This window comes from Trichechus manatus, unplaced genomic scaffold (genome assembly GCF_000243295.1).
Source record: "Trichechus manatus latirostris isolate Lorelei unplaced genomic scaffold, TriManLat1.0 scaffold00247, whole genome shotgun sequence".
Lineage (NCBI taxonomy): Eukaryota > Metazoa > Chordata > Mammalia > Sirenia > Trichechidae > Trichechus > Trichechus manatus.
Window position 1 is genome coordinate 1,604,047 of NW_004444183.1, and position 22,450 is coordinate 1,626,496.

Consider the following 22,450-nt stretch of genomic DNA (forward strand, 5'->3'; position numbering starts at 1 on the left):
TGTCATAAAACAGCATGTGTGTTACTGTTACATGAGAAACTATCTGTTCTGTAAGCCTTCACCCGAAGTACAATAAAATATTAAAAAAAAAAAAAGAAAAACATCTGAAAATCAAGAAGCTAGAAAAAGAACAGCAATTAAGCCAAGGTAGTAAAAGGAAGGGAATCATGAAAATAGAAGGAAAAATTAATGAAATAGGAAGGATATGTGAAATAGAATCAACAAAACTCAGTCCTTTGACAATATGAGTGAAATAAACTGAAGCAAGTCTTTGGGCAGAGTTAAGCCCCTAGCGAGGATCAGTCCCAAGGGAAGTAGAGCAGTTAAGCAAGCCTGCAGCCGATAGAGTGAGACTTTCTGGATTTCTATTCTTGACTTTAACACAATAGTTTCGTGACCTAGGCCAGGAATATAATCTTTTTGAACTTCAATTTTCTCAAATCAGGTTCAATCTCAGAAAATGAAGTAGTAATGGTACCTAACTCACTGGTTGACATGAGGATTGAATTAGATGATTCATATAAAACACAACAAATGTTTGTGATTGTCAGTATTATGGAGACGCTGAACCCCAGGCCTCTCGCTGATATTCAGTGTCACTCTTCGTAGTTTATGTTTCTAGAAACAGTCAGAAGTGGGAATCATAAATGATAAAAAGAATAAAAAGGTAGAGAAGGAAAGAAAGTGTAGGGCTGAGCACCCCACTCTCTGAAGAAGCTGCAGAGCCCCCCAGCACTGCTGTATACACAAGTGTCAAGCTTCATAAGGTAACCTCTGGTAAACTCGCAGGGCCTGTCTTGTGAAAGATAGTTTTGATACTGAGAGCCACAGAGAGGGGAATTTTCTGGCAGCCTCTAAAAGCAGCAGCTTGACATTTGTTGTTATTGTTACCTCTGTGAGGAAGAAAGAAGGAAAGAAGTCCAGGTGGACGTCGCCACAAAAACAGGAACAAGAAACTCTTTCTCATTCTCAGGATACAGGTGTTCTAAGGAGAAGCTGATAAGCCCACCACAAGGGAGGACAGGACATACCAGAAAACGAGGGCTGAGCCTGATCCCCGAGGACAGATGGAAAGATACAACCAGCTCCGAACCAAGAAGAGGACAGAGAGTCAGAAATGCAAGTATCACTCTGCCATCATCTTCTCAAAAAGGGCCTCTAGGGGAACAGGGTGACTCCTGTGAATCATGCAATTGCAGATTTATAAAATTCACATTTTGTGAAATTTTTGGTTTTTGGAAGCTGACAAGGCAAGAGGGGAGCATATACTGTACATGAAGCATCTTCCCCAGGGTGCAGGGCGGACCTCAGTGAAGTGAGAGGGCCCCAGTTGCCATAACTCTGGACTCTTGTGGCTAGGGTCATGGTTAGACTACACATACAATTATCTATCATGCCAACCAGGACAGTTTTGAGAGTGAAAGAGGTCTTTGTTAGAAACTGTGCTGGGACAACCTGGCCTGGTCAAAGCAGGACTTTTGGTAAGTCTTGTCATAATTGCTGGGAGTAAACTGAATGCAGTAATCACAATGGCCACTTGTACTTGGAGAGCTCCCCATTTTAAACTCCTCTTTATTAAATAGGATGGTCTCTTATGAAGATAGAGAAACACTCACATTCTTATAGTTAAAACTACTGACTTACTGAACTGGCTGCTGTGGAAACTTTCTTGCTCATTCACATTTCTAGCCACTTCACAAGTCTTCCTGATAAGTCCTATGAAAGCTTTCCAGTAGCCTGTTTGTCTCAGAGAAAACTGTACTTTTTCAAGTGTATGAAATATTCTGCAATCAAAAAGAATCCAAGAGAAACTAAAATTGAATAATGATTTTCCAGATGACAGACCATTATACATTCTTCAAAATACAAATATATGAAAATGCTGGGGATTCCACTTATGTAGGAATTTAGACTCTTTGAAATAGTTCTCTTAATATTTATTTGTTTGTTTATGAACACTCCAACCTGATTTGAAAAATGAAGGAAAACTATTTATGAGAAAAAAGTGGAAAAATAAAGGATATAAAATGAAATGAGTTTTGAAACCGAGGCAAAAATGTATCCCTTAAATGTTCATGTAAATAGGTCACTGTGAACTTCACAGCAGTCAAGGAAAATGAAAGTTGATCACACATCAATTCACAGCACCATAAAATAGAAACAAGTCAAATTTTCTGAAGAAGAAATCTCCAAAGAGAATCCTCCCATTGGTAGTTAACACCCGGACATGGTACATAAGAACCTCAGTCACGATCTCACCTTAGACAAAAACAGGAATCCTAAACTTCTCACGAAAGTTAAGCCAATGGTTAAACTTTTAAAAAAGCTGTTTAATGTTTAATAGTTTGTGGATGTTTTCTAATAGTACCAAAGAGGTTAGTCTTCTTAAAATTAAAAAAATTAAAAACAATCTTCTATTCATTAGAAATAGAATATACTACATTGATTTATCATTTCAGTGGAAGGGGTAGCTGAAATCATTTTAATTTCTAATTACTTATAAGTTTTTCCATCAAGCACATACTCACACTGTGGAAATAAGCTGGTCCTTACAATCAGCTCTGACCTCATTCCCAGACATGGCATGAGCTCCCAGCAGCTGGAAGACCCTAGTACAGGAAAGGCTCACTTCTGAGAGTTGTGCCTGAACTTCTGGCCAGCCCAGAAATTCTTCAGTCATAGAAACTGGCATATCTGTGTGTCCAGTAATGACCTCTTGTAAAATACGATCCTTAACAGAAAAAGAGAACATGACTTATAAAAAATAAAAAACTTAAATTGTGAGTACTTGAGATGCCGTCTTTATCTACCTCACTTAACAAGGAGTCCACTTAAACTACGCATCAAAGACCATGCCCTATGGGATTATGATCACCTAAATCATAGTTCTAGACTTTGATTTTTATTCAATAAGATGTTATCCAATAATAAAGTAGAATGGGACCTGTCTTAGTTATCTAGCGCTGCTATAACAGAAATACCACAAGTGGATGGCTTTAACAAAGAGAAATTTATTCTCTCACAGTCTAGTGGGCTAGAAGTCCAAATTCAGGGTGTCAGCTCCAGGGGAAGGCTTTCTCTGTCTGCTCTGGAGGAAAGTCCTTGTCATCAATCTTCTTGGACTGGGAGCTTCTCCACACAGGAACCCCGGGTCCAAAGGACATGCTCTGCTCCTGGCACTGCTTTCTTGGTAGTACGAGGTCCCCAACTCTCTGCTTGCTTCCCTTTCCTTTTATCTCTTGTAAGATAAAGGTGGTGCAGTCCACACCCCAGGGAAACTCTCTTTACATTGGATCAGGGATGTGACCTTAGTAAGGGCGTTACAATCCCACCGTAATCCTCTTTAACATAAAATTACAATCACAAAATGGAGGACAACCACACAATAGTAGAAATCATGGCCTAACCAAGTTGTCATATATTTTTGTGAGACACAATTCAATCTATGACAAGACCCAAATATCATACTCATCTGTGTTAGCTAGTCTCCCCAAACGGCCCCAATTACACTTATACTCTTGGTAATCCCCTCCCACAATTAGTCTAGGCAGGACTATGACGCACATTAACCCATGAAATGCATCAGAAGTCCCAGTCTTAGTTTTCTGAGGATTGGCAGCTCCCACTTCCTTCCTTTTGCTTGTTTTTGGGATTCCTGAACTTGCATGTAAGAAATCTAGCTACCCTGCTAGAGAAGACTAGATAGAAAGAAAGCAGTCCAGTCATCCCAGTGCCTCAGATGAGCATTCAGAGACTCCAGCACACCTGCCATCTGACTGCAACTACACAAGAGATGCCAGGTCAGACCACCAGAAGAGTGGTCCAGCTGAGCCCAGTCAACCCACAGAGTCATGAGAGATAATAAAACGATATTGTTTAAGCCACTGAGCTTTGGCGTGGTCTGTTAGGCAGTGATAAATAACCTAAACAGCATCAGAGAGGTTATCTCTTGTATGTGAAGCCTGTAAATATTCTCATTGCCAGTGGCAGATACTACTGAGTTCCTCCTCTGTCTGGGCACAATGTGTTAGCCTCATAGATACAAAGACATTTGCAATGGGCTCTCTGCCAGGAAAGAGCTTATAACCCAATAGCAGAAAAGCAAATGTACAAACAGGTATTAGTTTTTCAAGCTTGCATGCCTGCTGTCACATACACTTTTCCCACTGCCTAGAGTCTTTCTCCAACTTCTCTTTGCATCCAAACCTTAAACTACCAACAGAGATAGACAGCTGCCATTGAGTCAGCTTCGACTCATGGTGACCTCAAGTACAACAGAATAAAATGTTGCCCAGTCCTGTGCCATCCTGACGATTGCCGAAGTGTTCAAAACCACCATTGTGGCTACTGTGCCAATCCATCTCACTGAGGGTCTCCATCACCCTCGTTGGTCCTCTCCTTCACCAAACATGATATCCTCCTCCAGCAATTGATCCCTCCTGATACTGTGTTCAAAACAAGCCAGGAGAAAAATGTTCTGTTGTGATCCGTAGGGTTTTCACTGACAAATTTTCAGAAGTAGATCACCAGGCTTTTCTTCCTAGTCTGTCTTAGTCTGAAAGCTCCACTGAGACCTGTCCACCATGGGTGAACCCACTAGTATTTGAAATACTGGTTGCATAGCTTCCAGCATCTCAGCAACACAAAAGCCACCATCATATGACAAACTGAGAGACGGGGTGGTGGATCCAAATCTTACAAATCTTACAGCTCTTCTAAGTCTCATCAGCTCATTTCCAAACACTAAGCACCCATGCACTCATGGGTATCTGCCCTTCTCTGGTAGAACACAACTTCTTTCTGTTGATATCCTCTTCAGCATGCCATGCACCCAGCACAAAGTAGGTACTGAGAAAGTGTTGACAGTATTAAACTATGTATACATTATGGCCTCAATTTTTGTTTTTTGTTTCTTTTTTGCCATGACATAGTTTATATGTCACTGGTTTTATTACCTTACTGGTTTTGGTTTTGTTTCAGTTAAATTTTTTTTTTTTCTGGAGTAGCATGATATATAAGGAAAAAGACAAAAAGGAAAGAATTCTGAAAGAAAAAATGAACTACAAAAATGTGAATGTTGCTATGATTTTTAGTGCTTAGTAAGAAAATATGGGCTCAACTTGACATAATAATGTTTACTAACAAATTGCTCAACATCCTGCAGTGCTACTTGAGTGCTCAGCAAGGACAGCCATGTACCCTGAGCAACGACACTCAAGGAACATGGCTTTTAATGTCTGTTACCACCAGAAGCCACAGTTTTGCTACAAGTTGATTGATCCCCAAAGATATTCCTCCACTCTTTCTAGTGCATGCAATAGACATGGAGCAGGACAGGGAAGCATAGTGACCTCCCCAGCCCAGGCATGTTTCAAAAGTTTGAGGGGCATCAGTTTTATGTCAATGCAGATGTGGGTAGGGTAGGGGGCACACAACCTCCCACAGCAGTTAAACAAAAGGGATGGGACTGAAGAGCAGATGGGATTCCATCTGCCACTTTTCTGTAAGTGTACAAGTGATATCCATACTTCCCTTGTCAAAATTCAAGGTTAAATATGGGCATATTAACCTTAAAAATGAGTTCATTGGTACTCTTGGAAGAGATCAGATGGTGTAATACTTACAATGTCCTCTACCGAACTAATTAGCTTATTTAAAATATTGGTCAAGTTGGAGGAGTTCTGTTGGCACAGCAGTCCCATGAAGGTCTCCCAAACTCTGGAATTCTGAGGACGAAGAAGGGCTTCCTTCTCAGACAAGTGTCCATTTAGGCACATAATGGTTGCATTATTCTTCAATATCTAAAAGATTAATGTGGGCAGGAAGGGGATAACATTTAGACTTAGGTATGCTCTCCAAGGAATATAGAGATAAGCAACAATAAAAACTTAAAAACAAAACATGAATTTCTTCAAAACCCTGCCTATTGTTCTCTTTATTTTGTTAGCACAATTCACAACAGGAGCAAAACTGAATATTGTATGAGTTTCTTGAATATTTTATAAAAATTGCTTATTTATGATCTTTTGCTGTGGTTTACCTGCTTTAACTCCCAAAAGACCATGTCCATTTCCAGTTTCAATGGGTCAGATCCATCCAGTTTAGAAGAGTTAGCTGATGTCTCCAGGCGAATGAAGACTTCTGTAAGATTGACAAACAGATGTGCTATTCACCTAATGGAAGCTGTTCCAAGCTTGACTGATGCCCCTGGCTGTGAATCAATCAACTGAATTCTGAAAATATATTATAGTACACTTAAACTGTTTTCATATAGCTTATTATCTTCCTTAGAGAGGAAAACTAGGAAAAGACATTTCAATACCATTTTATCTTTTCTAAAGAGTCCTGACTATGGAGTCTTAGTTGCTGGAGAGTTTTCCTTCAAAACCAACATCCCTGTCATTTATTCTCTCTCCACAGGAGAAGACAGAAAGCCTTCGTTCACTTGGGCAAAAGTACAAACTTGCTAGTGACCACCTTGGAGGAGAACAGAAAGAAAAACACCCACCACAGTCAATGGCAGCTCAAAGGAGAGCATTCTGTAAACCCAGGAGAAAAGCGTCCCTCCCTCCAGATGCCAAGGAGCAGACGGGGGGAAACCAGAAAAAGGATGATTTCAAGCAATGCGTGTTGGCCCCTTCCCAGCCTGAGAAGCGTGGATGATGGTGTGAATGTAAAACTCAAACCCCAGTCCTTGTAAGCCCCCTGCTAACCCTACACTGAAGGATCATGTAGCACAGAAGAATGCATCCTTCACTGTGGCAACATTCTTTACTTACTGTTGCTGTGGCATATTTGAAATATCTCAGAAAGTCTCTGATTAGAGCATAAATATGTATAGATTATCAGCATACTTTGTCTCCAAACTTTACAAAGCTGTCAGGCAGCTTCAGGTCAGTTTCCGCATAAATTTCTCACTTGCTCTCAGTGAGTCAGTGACAAATAACACTAGAGCCGGTTTACCTTGGACGAAATGTAAATTCTGGGCGATGGCTTTCCGGAGAGCGCTGTCCAGCTGAAGCAACCTCTGCAGAGCGGGCCACGGAGGCAGCACTCTCAATGCTCTCTGCAACTTCAGCAGATGCAGGAATCTGGGACAAAGACAAAGAAATAAACCCAGATGGAGAGCAGTCCAATGTGCCACCCAGGGAAATAAAAATTCTGCTCATAAGAAAAGAGTTCATTGCTTTTGGAAGTGTGCTCAGAGACTGAAAGTTCACTTCATCAGATGCATATAACCAGGTTCTTGACAAATGGCACTGCTTAGAATCGGCTGACTCTGGGGTAATTTTAGGTCCTGAATATGGATTAAACTTTCTCCTTTACCCCAAAGCAGGAAAGTATTTTTCTAGTAGGGTGTAAAAGATGTGAGGGTTAGGAGAAAGTTCCAGGTTAGATTTAAAAACATATGCCTTGCAGCTCCAGTTATCAGGCATAGACAAATAATTTCAGTAAATTTTCAGAATGTTGAGCCACTGTGTGGTGGAGTGCAGTGCCCTCCAAGTGGTCCTCATTAGGGCCAATTAGCAACTTTTGTAAGATTCTCAAAGGCCAAAGGTAGGACAAGTAGCCAGGCAACTTGACATTGCTATTTCCTGAAGCATTAGGCAAACAGAGTCCAGACATCTTGTGGATGCAGAAGGAGATTCCAACCTGGTGCCATTTTTCAAGACTATACTTTCAAGTAGTTCACCTTGCAAGCCACGCAGAAAAGTTTCCAGGAAGCCATCTCAAGGACTGCCGTGTGGGAGCTATCGCTACCTTCCTGCCTGAATGTCCACTGAGGAGAAAGAGGCAAAGGCCTTGAGGGACTCCTTCTCTAGGCTCCAGCCTATTCAGGAGGATGATGTGTTACTGGACAGGGTGAGGAAACAACCAGAAGATTAGCTGGGAATAAAATAACTCTGGGAAAGAAAAGGAACTGAACTGAGAACTAAATGTTGGAGACTTGAAGATAAAGATGTAGCTTCCACCGTGGACGGCAGAATTATCCCAGAGCAAGGAGTCTGGAATCTCTAAGTCTTTGTGGCAAGTGCTTAGAATCTTCAATCCAGGAAAAAGAAGTTAAAGGTAGACAAAAACAGACAGAGATGTTGCTACAGGAGCCCAACCAAAATGCCTGACTGACGGAGTCATGTCACAGAGAATTTGAGCTCCTGGCTCCATTGGGACCTTTCTGCCACCTTGATAGGTCTCTTTATAGCATCTCAATAGTCCTGGGTTAAAGGCAAGCTAGATCAATAGTTGCTACTATTCTGTAGCTAGTGTGCTTATGGGTCTGACCACTTCAGAAGCCACATAGAGAAGGAATGGAGTCTTGTCTACATTGCTCTTTACAGATAGGGCCAGTGGGAGTTTGCTCCCATTCCCATGCTATCCTCCTACCAGACAGAGTTACTACTCCATTACCTTTGCATACTTAGGCTTTCTGGTGCTGAGCAGACTCCACCACCTCCCTCTTGTCCAAAAGCAGAAGGGTGATTTCTTGAGAGGGACCTTTGACAGGGTAAAATGAGGTTAGGGCACTCTTCCCCTAACTCTCTGAGTTACATTGAGAAAGAAGTGGAGACGCTCTTGGAAACAAACAGAAAAGTGGGAAGAGATGGCTATACTTTTATTCTTCCTCCCCAAAGAAAAAAATATATATATTACGTGCTTGGAACCTGGGCCTGGCCTGCCTAGCCTCTTCAAGCTATGAGGAGGATTCTCGACACAAGGATTCTCGCTGGTGACCCACGTAACAGCCTAACAAAGTGAGCAGAATCATCTCCTCTTTACAGATGAAGAACAGGGCCATTGAATTCTGCACCAGACCAGCAGACAGAGGTTTCTAACTAGAAAGCAAGCACCTTAGAGGCCATCTAGTGATGTTATCGCTAATGAGGAGGTCTAGGGAGACGAGCTGAGGGCCCAGAGAGGCACAGGTGACACAGTTGCTTGTTACCCAGACAGCCACAGGGAGGCAGCTTTGCTATTACCTAGAACAAAAGGCTAGGAGAAGTTAGGACATTGGACTGCCAGGGGACACTAGGGAGTCTGTGAATAGATGCTTTGCAGTGAGCACACAGTGTTGAAGGGTAAATCTTTGCTGAAGGGCCTAGAGCAGCCCTCTGAGTCTTGCCTCATCAGGTTACACGCATCTACCTGAGCCTGAGGCTAAGCCTGGATGAAGAGCATCAGCCATCCCCAATTAAAATGTTAAGGAAAAAAATAATACCATGAGAAAGCAATGAAATTGGGGTCCTCAGTAGGAAACTGAAAGACAGGGTCTTGCGATAGCTTCTTCTCTTTTTTTTTTTTTTTTTCTGGTTGAACGCTGTGACTTAGGAAGAGAAAAAATAAGTGAACAATTAACTATAGAGATAGGGTAGAAAATAAGGAGCTGTGATTTCCTGGACCAGAGGTGATAACAGATTTACAGTCTCCTGCTGAGGGTGACCGTGAGTCTTATAAAGATGAGAAGAAGGTTGAAGGCAGGTGTCTATCAGATTTAATGGAGGGGTTTAAGCTGAAGAGAAGAAACAAGGATAAAACTCTGGAAAAGATGTAATAGAAAGGGCAGCAGATGTAACAGAAACAGCAACAATGAAAAACACTAAGGTGGAGAAGAAAGCCCTCAAGACGAAACAGGGAAGACAGCTGTGAGCCTTACCTTTGTAGATAACAAAGTGCACAGCATAGAGAACAAGGCAATCTGGATTTTAACCATAACCTCACACACACACACAAATTACACCTGCTGGGAGGGGACTCATGACTCAATATGAAAGGAGAAAACAAAAAGCCTAACCAAAAAGAAACCCTGGTGGCTTAGTGGTTAAGTGCTACAGCTGCTAACCAAAAGGTTGGCAGTTTGAATCCACCAGGTGCTCCTTGGAAACTCTATGGGGCAGTTCTACTCTGTTCTATAGGATTGCTATGAGTTGGAATTGACTTGATGGCAATGGTTTTTATACCTCAAAAAGAATAGAATCAACAAAATGGATGGCAGCATCTTACACGTATGTCTGAAGGGAAACCTGTGTATGAAAATCAGGGAATTGTAAAAAGAAAGATGGAGAGGTGGAGGGAGAGTTTCAAAAGTGAGATAAACCAGTGTCAGTGGAATATTTACCAGCCAGTGTTTCTGAGTGTCCACTAAATGTGGGGCATTCTCAACTCAAGGATTCTCTCTGGTGACCCATGTAACAACCTAACAAAGTGAGCAGAATCATCTCCTCTTTACAGATCAAGAACAGGGCCATTGAATTCTGCACCAGACCTCCAGCAAACAGAGGTTTCTAACTAGAAAGCAAGCACCTTAGAGGTCATCTAGTGATGTTATCGCTAATGAGGAGGGCCTAGGGAGACGAGCTGAGGGCCCAGAGCAGCACAGGTGACACAGTTGCTTGTTACCCAGACAGCCACTGGGAGGCAGCTTTGCTATTACCTAGAATGAAAGGCCCTGGAAGGAGAAATGGGGGCTCAAAACTCAATCATACACCCCGCACATAGCAGATGGGTCACAAAGCCACATTTGAGCCCTCATCTTTGTGACCCTGAAGTGTGTGTGGAAATTTCGTATGGGATCAGGGAAAAGTTAGGGCTATTCAAGCCTGAGTTCTTAGGGCGGGTTTAGTATTTCACTTTCTTAATCCCTCTATGAGGGGCCCTGGTTGCACAACAGTTACGTGCTCGGCTGCTAACCAAGAGGTTGGCGATTTTAACCCATCCAGCAGCTCTGTGGAAGAAAGATCTAGCAATCTGTTCCTGTAAAGATTTGTTGTTGTTGTTGGTGTATGCTGTCAAGTCTATTCCAACTCCTATACTCTGTCTCACCCTATAGGACAGAGTAGAACTGCTTCATAGGGTTTCCTAGGCTGTAATCTTTCCGAGAGTAGATAGCCAGGTCTTTTCTCCTGTGGAGCAGCTGGTGGATTCAAACCGTCAGCCTTTCAATGAGCAGCCAAGCACTTTAAATGCCTAGAAAACCCTATGAGCCAGCTCTACTCAGTCATGGGATCACTATGAGTCAAAATCAACTTGATGGCATCCAACAACCACTTTATGAAATAACAGCCAGGCAGGATTTCCTAGTGTTCTCTCTCCTCTTGTCTGACAGGGAGCAGGCACAGGACCCTGGGCAAAATGAGAGAGGATATTTGACAGTTTTAGGAAAATTAAAGTGACATAACATAGTGTCTCTATTAATATGCATTAAAAAGGCAGAGACTTAATTTTAAAAGTTTTAAAATAGTAACCCAAGCAGACCAGCAGGAAAGTCTAGCTGTTTCAAGGGACCCCTGGTTGTGTCCCATATCCGTCTTCCTACAGCTGCTGATGGCCTGATGGGAACTCTGTGGTTGCCTCCACTGATCGCCAGCACCCACTGACATAAAAGTTAGGAAACAGGATTTTCAAAAGCAAGATCCTGTTTCCTAACTTGGTTCCGGAAAATTTGGAAAGGTTGCAAATGTTTACAGTTGCTCTTTGTTATATCATAAAAAAAGGGGCCCCATAAAATTTTGACATCACAATGCTCTCTTCAATGTACAGAATGAAAAACAGTTTCTGTGATCTGTGGGTTGAATAAACCCTTTTGAGAAATCTTATTGCTCTCTTCCAAGGAGTTCCTTAACTTCAGGAAGGTAATAAAATTTACCAAGTTACAACAAATTCCCACAACTACTGGAGAAAAAGATTCTAATGTTGTAACAGCATTGTCATTTTGGTGAATAGATTTTGGTTATCTTAAAAATGAACAAAATCCACTTTTTCCCACTTCCAAAATATTTCTGGACCTCATGTAAAAATAGCATCTATACTAATTTTAAAATAAATATGAGAACAGGCAGTTCCTTATATGAAAGTACTTCTAAAATATTATTGTTCACTTTTAAACAAATACCAAAGGCATACAACCTTAAATCCAGGAAGTTGGCAACTTCTCAACTATCATTCCCCCTTTAGATTGTTTTTAGCATCTAAACAGGCATCAGGATTGCCGAAAATAGTTACTATCATGGTGATGGCCCACGATAAAAGTATTGGATTTTCTACTTGCTAACTAGGAATTAAATGTCTAGGTGTCGTTTTACAGAATTCATTTCTAAAAGCACCATCATGCAGTCTTTAAAATTTAGGGTTATCTAGTCTAACATATTGCATTGGGCAAATCTGCTGCAAAGAACCTGTTTGAATTGTCAAAAAGCAAAGATGTCACCTTAAGGAGTAAGATGCGCCTGAGCCAAGCCACTGTGTTTTCAATGGCCTCATATGCATGCAAAAGCTGGACAGTGAATCAGGAAGACTAAAGAAGGACTGATGCTTTTGAATTATGGTGTTGGCAAAGAATATTGAATACCCCATGGACTATCAGAAGAGCAAACAAATCTGTCTTGGAAGAAGTACAGCCAGAACGCTCCTTAGAAGTGAGGATGGCAAGACATAGTCTTTGGAATTACTACCAGGAAGGACCAGTCTCTGGAGAATGACATCATGCTTGGTAAAGCAGAAGGTCAGCAAAAAAGAGGAAGACCCTCAATGAGATGGATTGACACAGTGGCTGCAACAATGGGCTCGAGCATAACAATGATTGTGAGGATGGTACAGGACCGGGCAGTGTTTCGTTCTGTTGTACACAGGGTCGCTATGAGTCATAACCAGTCAATGGCACCTAACAACAACAAGTCTAATAAATAAGAAAACAGGAAAACGTGATTTACATCTTTGAAGATTTATAGTTGTCTATTGGGCCATCTGCTGCCAAGCTGTCATTCAGAAGGAGAAGCAGAGAGTGCAAAGCTTCTGCCACCTTCCAAGGCTGGCTCTCCACCTCAAACTGATCCCTGAGGGTCTCCAGGCTTTGCCCAGTCCCTGCGAATATCTTCTTAAGCAGGTTACCCCTTTGCCACTGATCAAGCACCTGCAAATTTAGAAACAAAACTATTATCACTAATAATAATAAATTTAAAAGCACAGTAATTAGTTAAGAAATTCATGCTAGACCACATTCAATTTTTATTTTGCTGGCAGATTATAATTCTGTTATAATTGTGTTATGAGTTAGCTTCTATTCAGAAGTTAAAGATTTTAAATTGCAACAATGTATGCATGTAACTTGTTAATTTGTCCTTATTGCCCTTTTTCCTTCCCTGATTACCATTCCCAAAAGAGAAGGCAACAACATAAATTCTTTAAGAAATAAATTACTATTTAAAAACTAAGCAACTAGAGCATGCTGACATGTTTAGGAGAGTAGAAATATATTAATATACTTTAAATATATATTCTAATTAATACATCATTACTAAATACCATTTTATGTCAAGGACTTGAGGATGATGACATTAAAGGCAATTCGTATTACAGTTTATCATCAATATTTACACCAAACTAGATCGGTAATGCCCAAACAATATGTCACAGTGAAATGCATGATAAGCATTTGAGTGTGCTAAATAATCCTTACTTAACCATGAATGTAAGTTACTTAGATAATGTATGAAGCAAAAGGCATCCACACAAGCTTTTCGATGCTGGTCACATTAATGCCATCACTTGATCGTTTTATTGCCAGATAAATTTAAGTGCTACCAAGATTACAATGTTGCTGCTGTGCACTGTTGGTCAATTTTAATTCTAAGTGACCCTATATGAAAGAGTAGAACTGCCCTATAGGGTTTCCTAGGATGAAATGTTTATGGGAGTAGATCACCAGGTCTTTTTCTTTGCGGAGCAGCTGGTGGGTTCAAACCATAGATGTTTCAGTTAGCAGCCAAGTGCTTAACCACTGCTCCACCAGGGCTCCTAGTTTACAATGATATCTTCTTTTTTTTAACAGTGTTTTCTCCATTGTTTGAGATTATGACCTTTACCAGCGACACGTATTAGGAAAGAAAAGTTGGAGAGGTATGTTCTTTGCAATGGGAAATGTGATGCTTCATAACGCGAACGGGAAGTAACTGTCACACAGGCATCTACTTCTATCCTTCTCCACAGCCTCTCCCAAAACTGAAAGTTTTGAACTAGCCATGGCCAGCATGGACTTCTGAGGTCATCAGTAATAATCACTGTAGGATCGGCAGGTGCTTTGCGGGCACTTTGCATCAAAAAAGCACTTCTGATGAAAACTAACCATAACCACCTCATTATTCACCTTGAAATCATGTCACTGGTGGTGCACAGTGCTTCTTGTCAATACTGAAGTGAGGAAAAGTCAAATAAGTACTCAAAATTATGCAGGGATGCCAAAATACCAGCATCAAAATAGCCCTGTTGGAAATCTCACATATCAATAATAGATTGTGGTGTTAGGAACCTCTGAGAAGCCAGGTTATCTTTGTAAGCCAAAGTCTTCCAGCAGACCAAGATGGGCTTTTTAGCCAAGTTAATACTGAGGGCCTTATGAGTTGCGACCTGGTGTTGTGCACATGGTAGAAGTTGTACATAACCAGGATGTGGGAATCCTCAGGCCTTTCCTGGGAAGGACATATAAACCAACAGTTGAAAGATGTGGGAAAACGTGAGTGGATTTGAGCATTCTTAGAATAGCACAAATGGGGAAAGAATGGCCCTCATATTGCATAATACCTGTTTGTAGACTTGGAGCCAGTTGACAGCATGGACAAGATAGTCTTTGGCTTCTGACCACTTGGGATCACAGTCTCCAGGGTGACCCTCTCCAACAGTTTCATCTTCTGATGTGCTGGACAAGACTGAACACACCATCCGCTCTAACGACCTGTCTGTGGGAATCTGGCAACAGTATGGAAAATATGTACAAGTGAAGCCATTTTCTAGAACAGTTCTCTTCTAAGAAGAATTCCATAATCTTACAGAAGTAAATTTTGCTTAGCTGAAGAAGTAACAGGATGATGGATGAGAATTGTTGCTTATGAGGTTTATGTAAGTTTACCTTGAAGAAAGGAAGAAAATGAATTACATTTTTCAGGATAGTCCAGAATCAACAGGAGCAGCTACTTCTCAGGATCAATGACTAGGGCAGGATATCAAATATTGTTCATCCTCACACTTGTGCCAAAAGCAAGCATGGGCTAACTGGGTTTAATTGATACTCTGTGGTAACAAAGTTGCTTTGCCTGGAACAATTTCTTCTCTAAATATCAAAAATAGATGGAATTGGGAGTTCTCAAACTGAGTTTCCTGGAACAATTTTAAGTCCTACAGGATGCGGTGGTAAATAAAATTCTGTGAAGGTGGCCAGGCATGAGACATGAAGTAAGAAACTGCTTATCTTAGCCAAGCATGATCCCTACCCGGTGGACCAGTTTTTTCCAATGCCATGCCAGCACGTGAGTTAGCAGGCTGTGTATAGATGGCAGGCCAGCAGTCCATACCCCAGACTAAGACCACAAATTCAGTGGGAGGGGTCGGCATAGCCTCAGACAGGGAAAATGAGACTCCCAGGACACTAAACTATAAAGAGGACGGGAGAGAAGGGGACCTGCGAATTCAAGGGTCAAAAGCAGCTGTCCGCACAAAAAACAGGGACAGCATTTAGATAGGAGAGTCTTGGGTACTGGGAACACACAGAGGCCTCACAGAGGAATCAGTATCTAGCCTGCTATATGTGGGATGAGTCCCCTAACAGGAGAATATGGCTCTTCTTCGAACATTCAGTAGCTCAACTCTGACCAAAGAGCTGCAGCAGAAAAGCTTCTGCTCTGGAGGTGGGGTTTGCAGAAGGGGTTGGTGGACCAAAGGGAGATAGATGTGTAGTTCTTGGATCCTGTGCCATCCAAGGCAAAGTGCTCACTCATGAGCTGATGTGGAAAAAAGGAAACTGTGTAGATATCCCTCCCAGAGCTTCAGGGATATCAGCAGGGGCCCAGGTCCTGAGGTCATCTTGGCCAACCTCTATGTTGTGCACAGTTTGGAAAGTGAGTCTCAAACCTGGTAAGTCTAGCTGTTGTCCAGAACCTCCAGCCCTTAAAGAGAATCATCTGTCTGCCTGGAAAAACATGTCATAGGGACCCCCATGCTCCTGCTGCTGCCCTATCTTCCTGTCCAGAAGATGTCTAGTCTTCAGATGTTTCAGATATTAGTCTTCAGATGTTCACCCCCTCACCTGACATGGCCGCTTCCACTGTTTGTTCCGAGAGCAGTAAAGTGTCCTATTACTTGCCTTTGAGTGCTGGGATAAAATATGCAAGGTAGGGGAAAAGTGACAGCAGGGGTTGACTACGTTCAAAAAGCTCAGATTTTAATGGAGAACTTTCTTGTCTGCCACCATCTCCCATTATCACCACCAACCTTGCCCTGTACCATATCATTCTACATTCACTGTCAGTGACAAATCAAACATGGTTACCTCCTTTAGTTTAGCTGAATAATTCAGGATTCTTTCTGAGTGAAGTTCATCAAAACCAAATTGAGATTTCAGATCAGACTGGACAACCTGTGGATCCCACACCATATCCTTCAGGGACAGGTTGTATCCCGACTCTACGAAGTAAGAGGATGTTTTATACAGTCAGTTGTTTTAACATTTTGGCATGTTCAAAGTAATTCAGAAAAACTGCCATCTTTGTTTCTAAAAGCAAAGTAATTGAAAGCTAAATGACATTTGGGCTATCAAATAGAAAAAGAGAGTAGAGGCTAGTACTCAATACTATTAAAAGTGTGGTGAAATGGCCCATACTCCCTAGCATAAACGGTTGTAAAGTTTCTAGAGCATAATTTGATAATGTATTTCAAAAGCCTTATAAAATTGAAATCAATGAAACCAGTAATTTCACATCTACAAATCTATCTCAAGAAACTTAATAAGATACATGAACAAAAATTAGTATTTGCTGTTTTTGTTGTTAGGTACCATAGAGTCATTTCCAACTCGTAGCAACCTTACGTACAAAAGAACAAAACGCTGCCCTATTCTGTGCCATTCAAACAATTGTTGGTATGTTTGAGCTCATTATTGCAGCCACTATGTCAAGCCATCTCTTTGTAGGTCTTCCTCTTTTTTGCTAACCCTCTACTTTACCAAGCATGATGTCCTTCCCCAGGGACTGATCCCTCCTGATAACATGTCCAAAGTCCTTAAGACCAAGTCATACCATCCTTGCTTCTAAGGAGCACTCTGACTGTACTTCTTTCAAGACAGATTTGTTCAATCTTCTGGCAATCCATGGTATATTCAATATTCTTCACCAACACCATAATTTAAAGGCATCAATTCTTCTTCAGTCTTCCTTATTCATTGCCCAGCTTTCACATGCATACAAGGTGATTGAAAATACTATGGCTTGGGTCAGGCACACCTTAGTCCTCAAGGTGATATCTTTGCTTTTTAACAATTTAAACAGGTCTTTAGCAGCAGATATGCCCGATGCAATACATCCTTTGATTTCATGACTGCTGCTTACATAGTTGTTGATTGTAGATTCAAGTAAAATAAAATCCTTGACAACGTCAATATTTCTTCCATTTATCATGATGTTGCTTATTGGTCCAATTGTGAGGATTTTTGTTTTCTTTATGTTAAAGTGTAATCTGTCCCGAAAGCTGTAATCTTTGATCTTTATCAGTAAGTGCTTCAAGTCCCCTCCACTTCCAGCAAGCAAGGTTGTGTCATCTGAATATCACAGGCTGCTAATGAGTATTCCTCCAATCCTGATGCCAGGTTCTTCATCATATAGTCCACCTTCTCAGAAAATTTGCTCAGCATACAAATTGAATAAGTACGGTGAAAGGATACAACTCTGATGCCAGCTTTTCCTGACTTTCAACCAGTTATTCTGTTCGACCAACTGCCCCTTGGTCTATGTACAGGTTCCACATGAGCACAATTAAGTGTTCTGGAATTCCTATCCTTCGAGATGTTATCCATTGCATAGTCAATAAAACACAGGTAAACATTCTTTGGTATTCTCTGTTTTCAGCCAAGGTCCATCTGATATCAGCAATGATATCCCTCGTTCCACGTCCTCTTCTGAATCCAGCTTGAATTTCTTGCAATTCTCTTTCTATGTACTGTTCAACCTTCTTAAACTTATCTTCAGCAAAATCTTAATTGCAAGTGATATTAATGATATTATTCAATAATTTCTGCATTCTGTTGGATCACCTGTCTTTGGAATGGGTACAAATATGGATGTCTTCCAGTTGGTTGGCCAGGTAGCTGTCTTCAAAAATTCTTAGCACAGACAAGTGGGCCTTCCAGGGTTACAGCCGTTTGTTGAAACATCTCAGTCGGTATTGAATCAATTCTTGGAGCTATGTTTTTTGCCAGTGCCTTCAGTGCAGCTTGGACTTCTTCCATCAGTACCATGGGTTCTTGATCATATACTACTTCCTGAAATGGTTGAACATTGACCAATTATTTTTGGCAAGAGTGACTCTGTGTGTTCCTTCCATCTTTTTTGATGCTTCCTGCATCTTTCAATATTTTTCCCATAGAATCCTTCAATATTGCAACTCAAGGCTTGAATTTTCCCTTCAGTTCTTTCAGCCTGAGAAATGCCAAGCATGATCTTCCCTTTTCTTCTTCTATCTTCAAGCCTTTGTACATTTCATTATAATACTTCACTTGATCTTCTCAAGTCACCCTTTGAAATCTTCTGTTCAACTCTTTTACTTCATCATTTCTTCCATTTGCTTTAGCTATTCAAGAAAAGTTTCAGAGTCTCTTCCGACATCCACTTTGGTCTTTTCTTTCTTTCCTGTCTTTTTAATGATCTTGTGCTTTCTTTATGTATGATGTCTTTGATGTCATCCGACATCTCATCTGGTCTTTAGTCATTAGTGTTCAATACATCAAATCTATTCTTGAGCTGGTCTCTAAATTCAGGTGGGATATACTCAAGGTCATACTTTGGCTCTCCTGGATTTGTTTTAATTTTCTTCAGCTTCAGCTTGAACTTGCATATGAGCAACTGATGGTCTGTTCCACAGTCGGCCCCTGGCCTTGTTCTGACTGATGATATTGAGCATTTCCATCATCTCTTTCCACGGATGTATTCAATTTGATTCCTGTGTATTCCATCTGGCAAAGTCTATGTGTATAGTCACCATTAATGTTGTGAAAAAAAGGTATTTCTAATGAATAGGTCATTGGTCTTGCAAAATTCTGTCATGCAATCTCAGGCACTGTTTCTATCCCCAAGACCCTATTTTCCAAGTATTGATCATTCTTCTTTGTTTCCAACTTTAATATTCCAATCAACAGTAATTATCAATGCACCTTGATTGCATGTTTGATCAATTTCAGATTGCTGAAGTTGGTAAAAATCTTCAATTTCTTCATCTTTGGCCTTAGTGGTTGGTGAGTAAATTTGAAAAATAGTCATATTAACTGGTCTTCCTTGTAAGTGTATGGATATTTTCCTATCACTGACTGTGTTGTATTTCAGGATAGATCTTGAAATGTTCTTTTTGACAATGAATGTGACGCCATTCCTCTTTAATTTGTCATTCCTGTCATAGTAGACCATATGATTGTCTGATTCAAAATGGCCAATACCAGTCTATTTCAGCTCACTAATGCCTAGGATATTGATCTTCAAGCATTCCGTTTTATTTTTAACAACTTCCAATTTTCCTAGATTCATACTACTTACATTGCACGTTCCATTTATTGATGGATGCTTGCAGGTGTTTGATTTCTTTTTGAGTTGTGCCACATCAGCAAATGAAGGTTCAGAAAGCTTGACTCCATCCCAATCATTAAGGCTGACTCTACTTTGAGGAGACAGTTCTTCCCCAGTCATATTTTCAGTGACTTCCAACCTGAGGCCCTCATCTTCCGGCACTATATCAGACAAAGTTCTGCTGCCATTCATAAGGTTTTTACTGGTCAATTTTTTTTTTTAGAAGTAGATCACCAGATCCTTCTTCCTGGTTTTTCTTAGTTTGCAAGCTCCACTGAAACCTGTCCACCATAGGTGACCCTACTGGTATTTGAAATACTGGTGGCATAGGGTCATGTTTTGAATTATCTCCCCCAAAAAATGTGTGTATCAATTTGGCTGGGCCATGATTCCCAGAATTGTGTGATTGGCCTCCATTTTGTGATTGTAATTTTATGTTAAAGAGGATTAGGGTGGGATTGTAACACCACCTTTACCCAGGTCACCTCCCTGATCCAATGTAAAGGGAGTTTTCTCTGGGGTGTGGCCTGCACCGCCTTTTATCTCTCAAGAGATAAAAGGAAAGGGAAGCAAGCAAAGAGTTGGGGACCTCATACTCAAGAGAGCAGTGCCGGTAGCAGAGCATGTCCTTTGGACCAGGGTCCCTGCACAGAGAAGCTCCTAGTCTGGGGGAACACTGAAGAGAAGAAGGCCGACAGAGAGAAAAAGCCTTCCCCTGGAGCTGATGCCCTGAATTTGAACGTTTAGCCTACTTTAACTGTGAGGAAATAAATTTCTCTTTGTTAAAGCCATCCACTTGTGGTATTTCTGGGTAGCAGCACTAATTGACTAAGACACATAGCCTCCAGCATCACAGCAACATGTAACCCACTACAGTATGACAATACAAACAAGTGGTGGAAAAATTGATATATAATGATCTTATTGCATTAGTTTTATAATGATTAAATATTGAAAACTAGCTAAGCATCTTGCAACAGGGAAAAGGATAAATTATGGAATATTCATAACAAAATACTATGGAGTCTTTAAGCTATATTTCCAAAGATTATTTAAAGACATAGGAAAATGTCCCCCTAAGAGAAGGAATCACCATATAAAACTCACAAGCTACCCAATTAACCCAGCAACACTATCTAAAAGTGGCACAGCCAAAATAAAAGCCCAAGACTCCTCAGGTTTGACAGAATCTCTAGGGAGTATAACCTAGCAATTGAAACATAAATTCCAAGGTGAACCTTTATCTGAAACTCAGCAGCTAGAAGGTTTTAACATTGGTGATTCACAACCATCTCCTGAGTGCCTACACTTGCCCAGCAATGCAAAACCATTTTCACATGCATGGTCTCACGTGATCCTTAAATTAAATGTCTGAAATCTACGGAAAAGGTACAACCATGCCATTTACAAAGAATAACCAAGTCAAAGAAGGCTTCAGGAATTTACTGAAGATGGGACAGAAACAAAGACTCTTAGTTTCTAGTCTTATTTTCTTTGCATGGCATCATGGGGAAGAAAAAGATCGACTCTAATATTTAAACTAACACTTATTTTATGTTGAAGATGTACCAGGCCTTAGGCCCTAGGATACTTTTTCTATGTGAGGTCTGTTCTCTAGAAACACTATAAGTCAAGTTCTGTTGTTATCCCCTTTTTACAGAAAAGGAAGCTAACATTTAAAGTTACTAAGGTGACATTCTAAATTTAAAGTCACTTGAGGTCACATTCACTTGAATGTAAAGAAAACAATAATCTTTACAACTGGACCAATAAAAAGCATCATGGTAAATGGAGAAGAAACTGAAGTTGTCAATTACTTCATTCTGCTTGGATCAACAATCAACATCGATGGAAGAAGCAGTCCAGAAATCAAATGATGTATTTCATTGGGCAAATCTGATGCAAAAAAAAAAAAAAAACTCTTTAAAGTTTTAAGAAGCAAAGATGTTATTTTGATGAATAAGGTGCTCTTGAAAAGCCATGGTCTTTTCAATCTCCTCATATGCATATGACAATTGGATAAAGAAAAAAGGAAGACAGAAGAATTGATGCGTTTGAACTCTGGTATTGGCAAAGAATATTGAATATACTGTAGACTGCCAGAAGAACAAAAAAAAATCAGTCTTAGAAGAAATACAACCAGAATCTTCCTTAGAAGTGAATATAGTGAGACAACTCACTTACTTTGAACATGTCATCAGGAAAGATCACTTGCTAGAAAAGGACATCATGTTTGCTAAAGTAGAGGACCAACGAAAATGAGGGAAATCCTCAATAAGATGGATTGACACAATAGCCAAGACACTGGACTCAAACATACCAATGATCATGAAGATGGCACAGGACAGGCTGATGTTTCATTCTGTTGTACATAAATTTGCCATGAGTCAGAGCAGAGTTGATGGCAACTAACAACTACAAGGTATTATTTCTAGATTAAGCTATGATTCAAACTCAGGCGATCTAATTTCAAATCTTGACTTCTGACCACTAAACTTTCCCGCTCTCAGAATGTGCTGGAATTATCCACAGATTTCCAGCAAGCAGAGAAAAAAATAGATAGTAACACCAGTATAAAACTATAAAGTAATTATTAATATATGAAAGAAAACTTAGATTCTAAAATTCATTGTTTCATAACAGAGTCAAGAATATGTGGATTACAATGACAACCCTGACAGGGAACACAACAGAGAGTCTCTGATGGAGCAGGAGAAAAGTGGGGTGCAGAATTCAAATTCTAGTAAAAAGACCAGACTTAATGGTTTGATTGAGAGCGGAGGGACCCTGGAAGATGGGGCCCTTGGGCTCTCTGTTAGCCCAAAATTAAAACCATTCCCAAGGCCAATTCTTCAGACAAA

The 22,450-nt window shown here is 40.6% G+C and overlaps 1 protein-coding gene across 1 annotated transcript in view; it reads right to left on the reverse strand.

Moving 5' to 3' along the window:
• Positions 1 to 22,450, reverse strand: part of ABCA13 (ATP binding cassette subfamily A member 13) — a 527,556-nt gene that overhangs the window by 417,812 nt on the left and 87,294 nt on the right. The window contains 8 exon segments of the mRNA XM_023724448.1: positions 1,645 to 1,784; positions 2,529 to 2,731; positions 5,625 to 5,801; positions 6,041 to 6,141; positions 6,964 to 7,091; positions 12,705 to 12,904; positions 14,572 to 14,736; positions 16,313 to 16,446. Of these exon segments, the coding sequence (XP_023580216.1) occupies positions 1,645 to 1,784; positions 2,529 to 2,731; positions 5,625 to 5,801; positions 6,041 to 6,141; positions 6,964 to 7,091; positions 12,705 to 12,904; positions 14,572 to 14,736; positions 16,313 to 16,446 (1,248 nt within the window).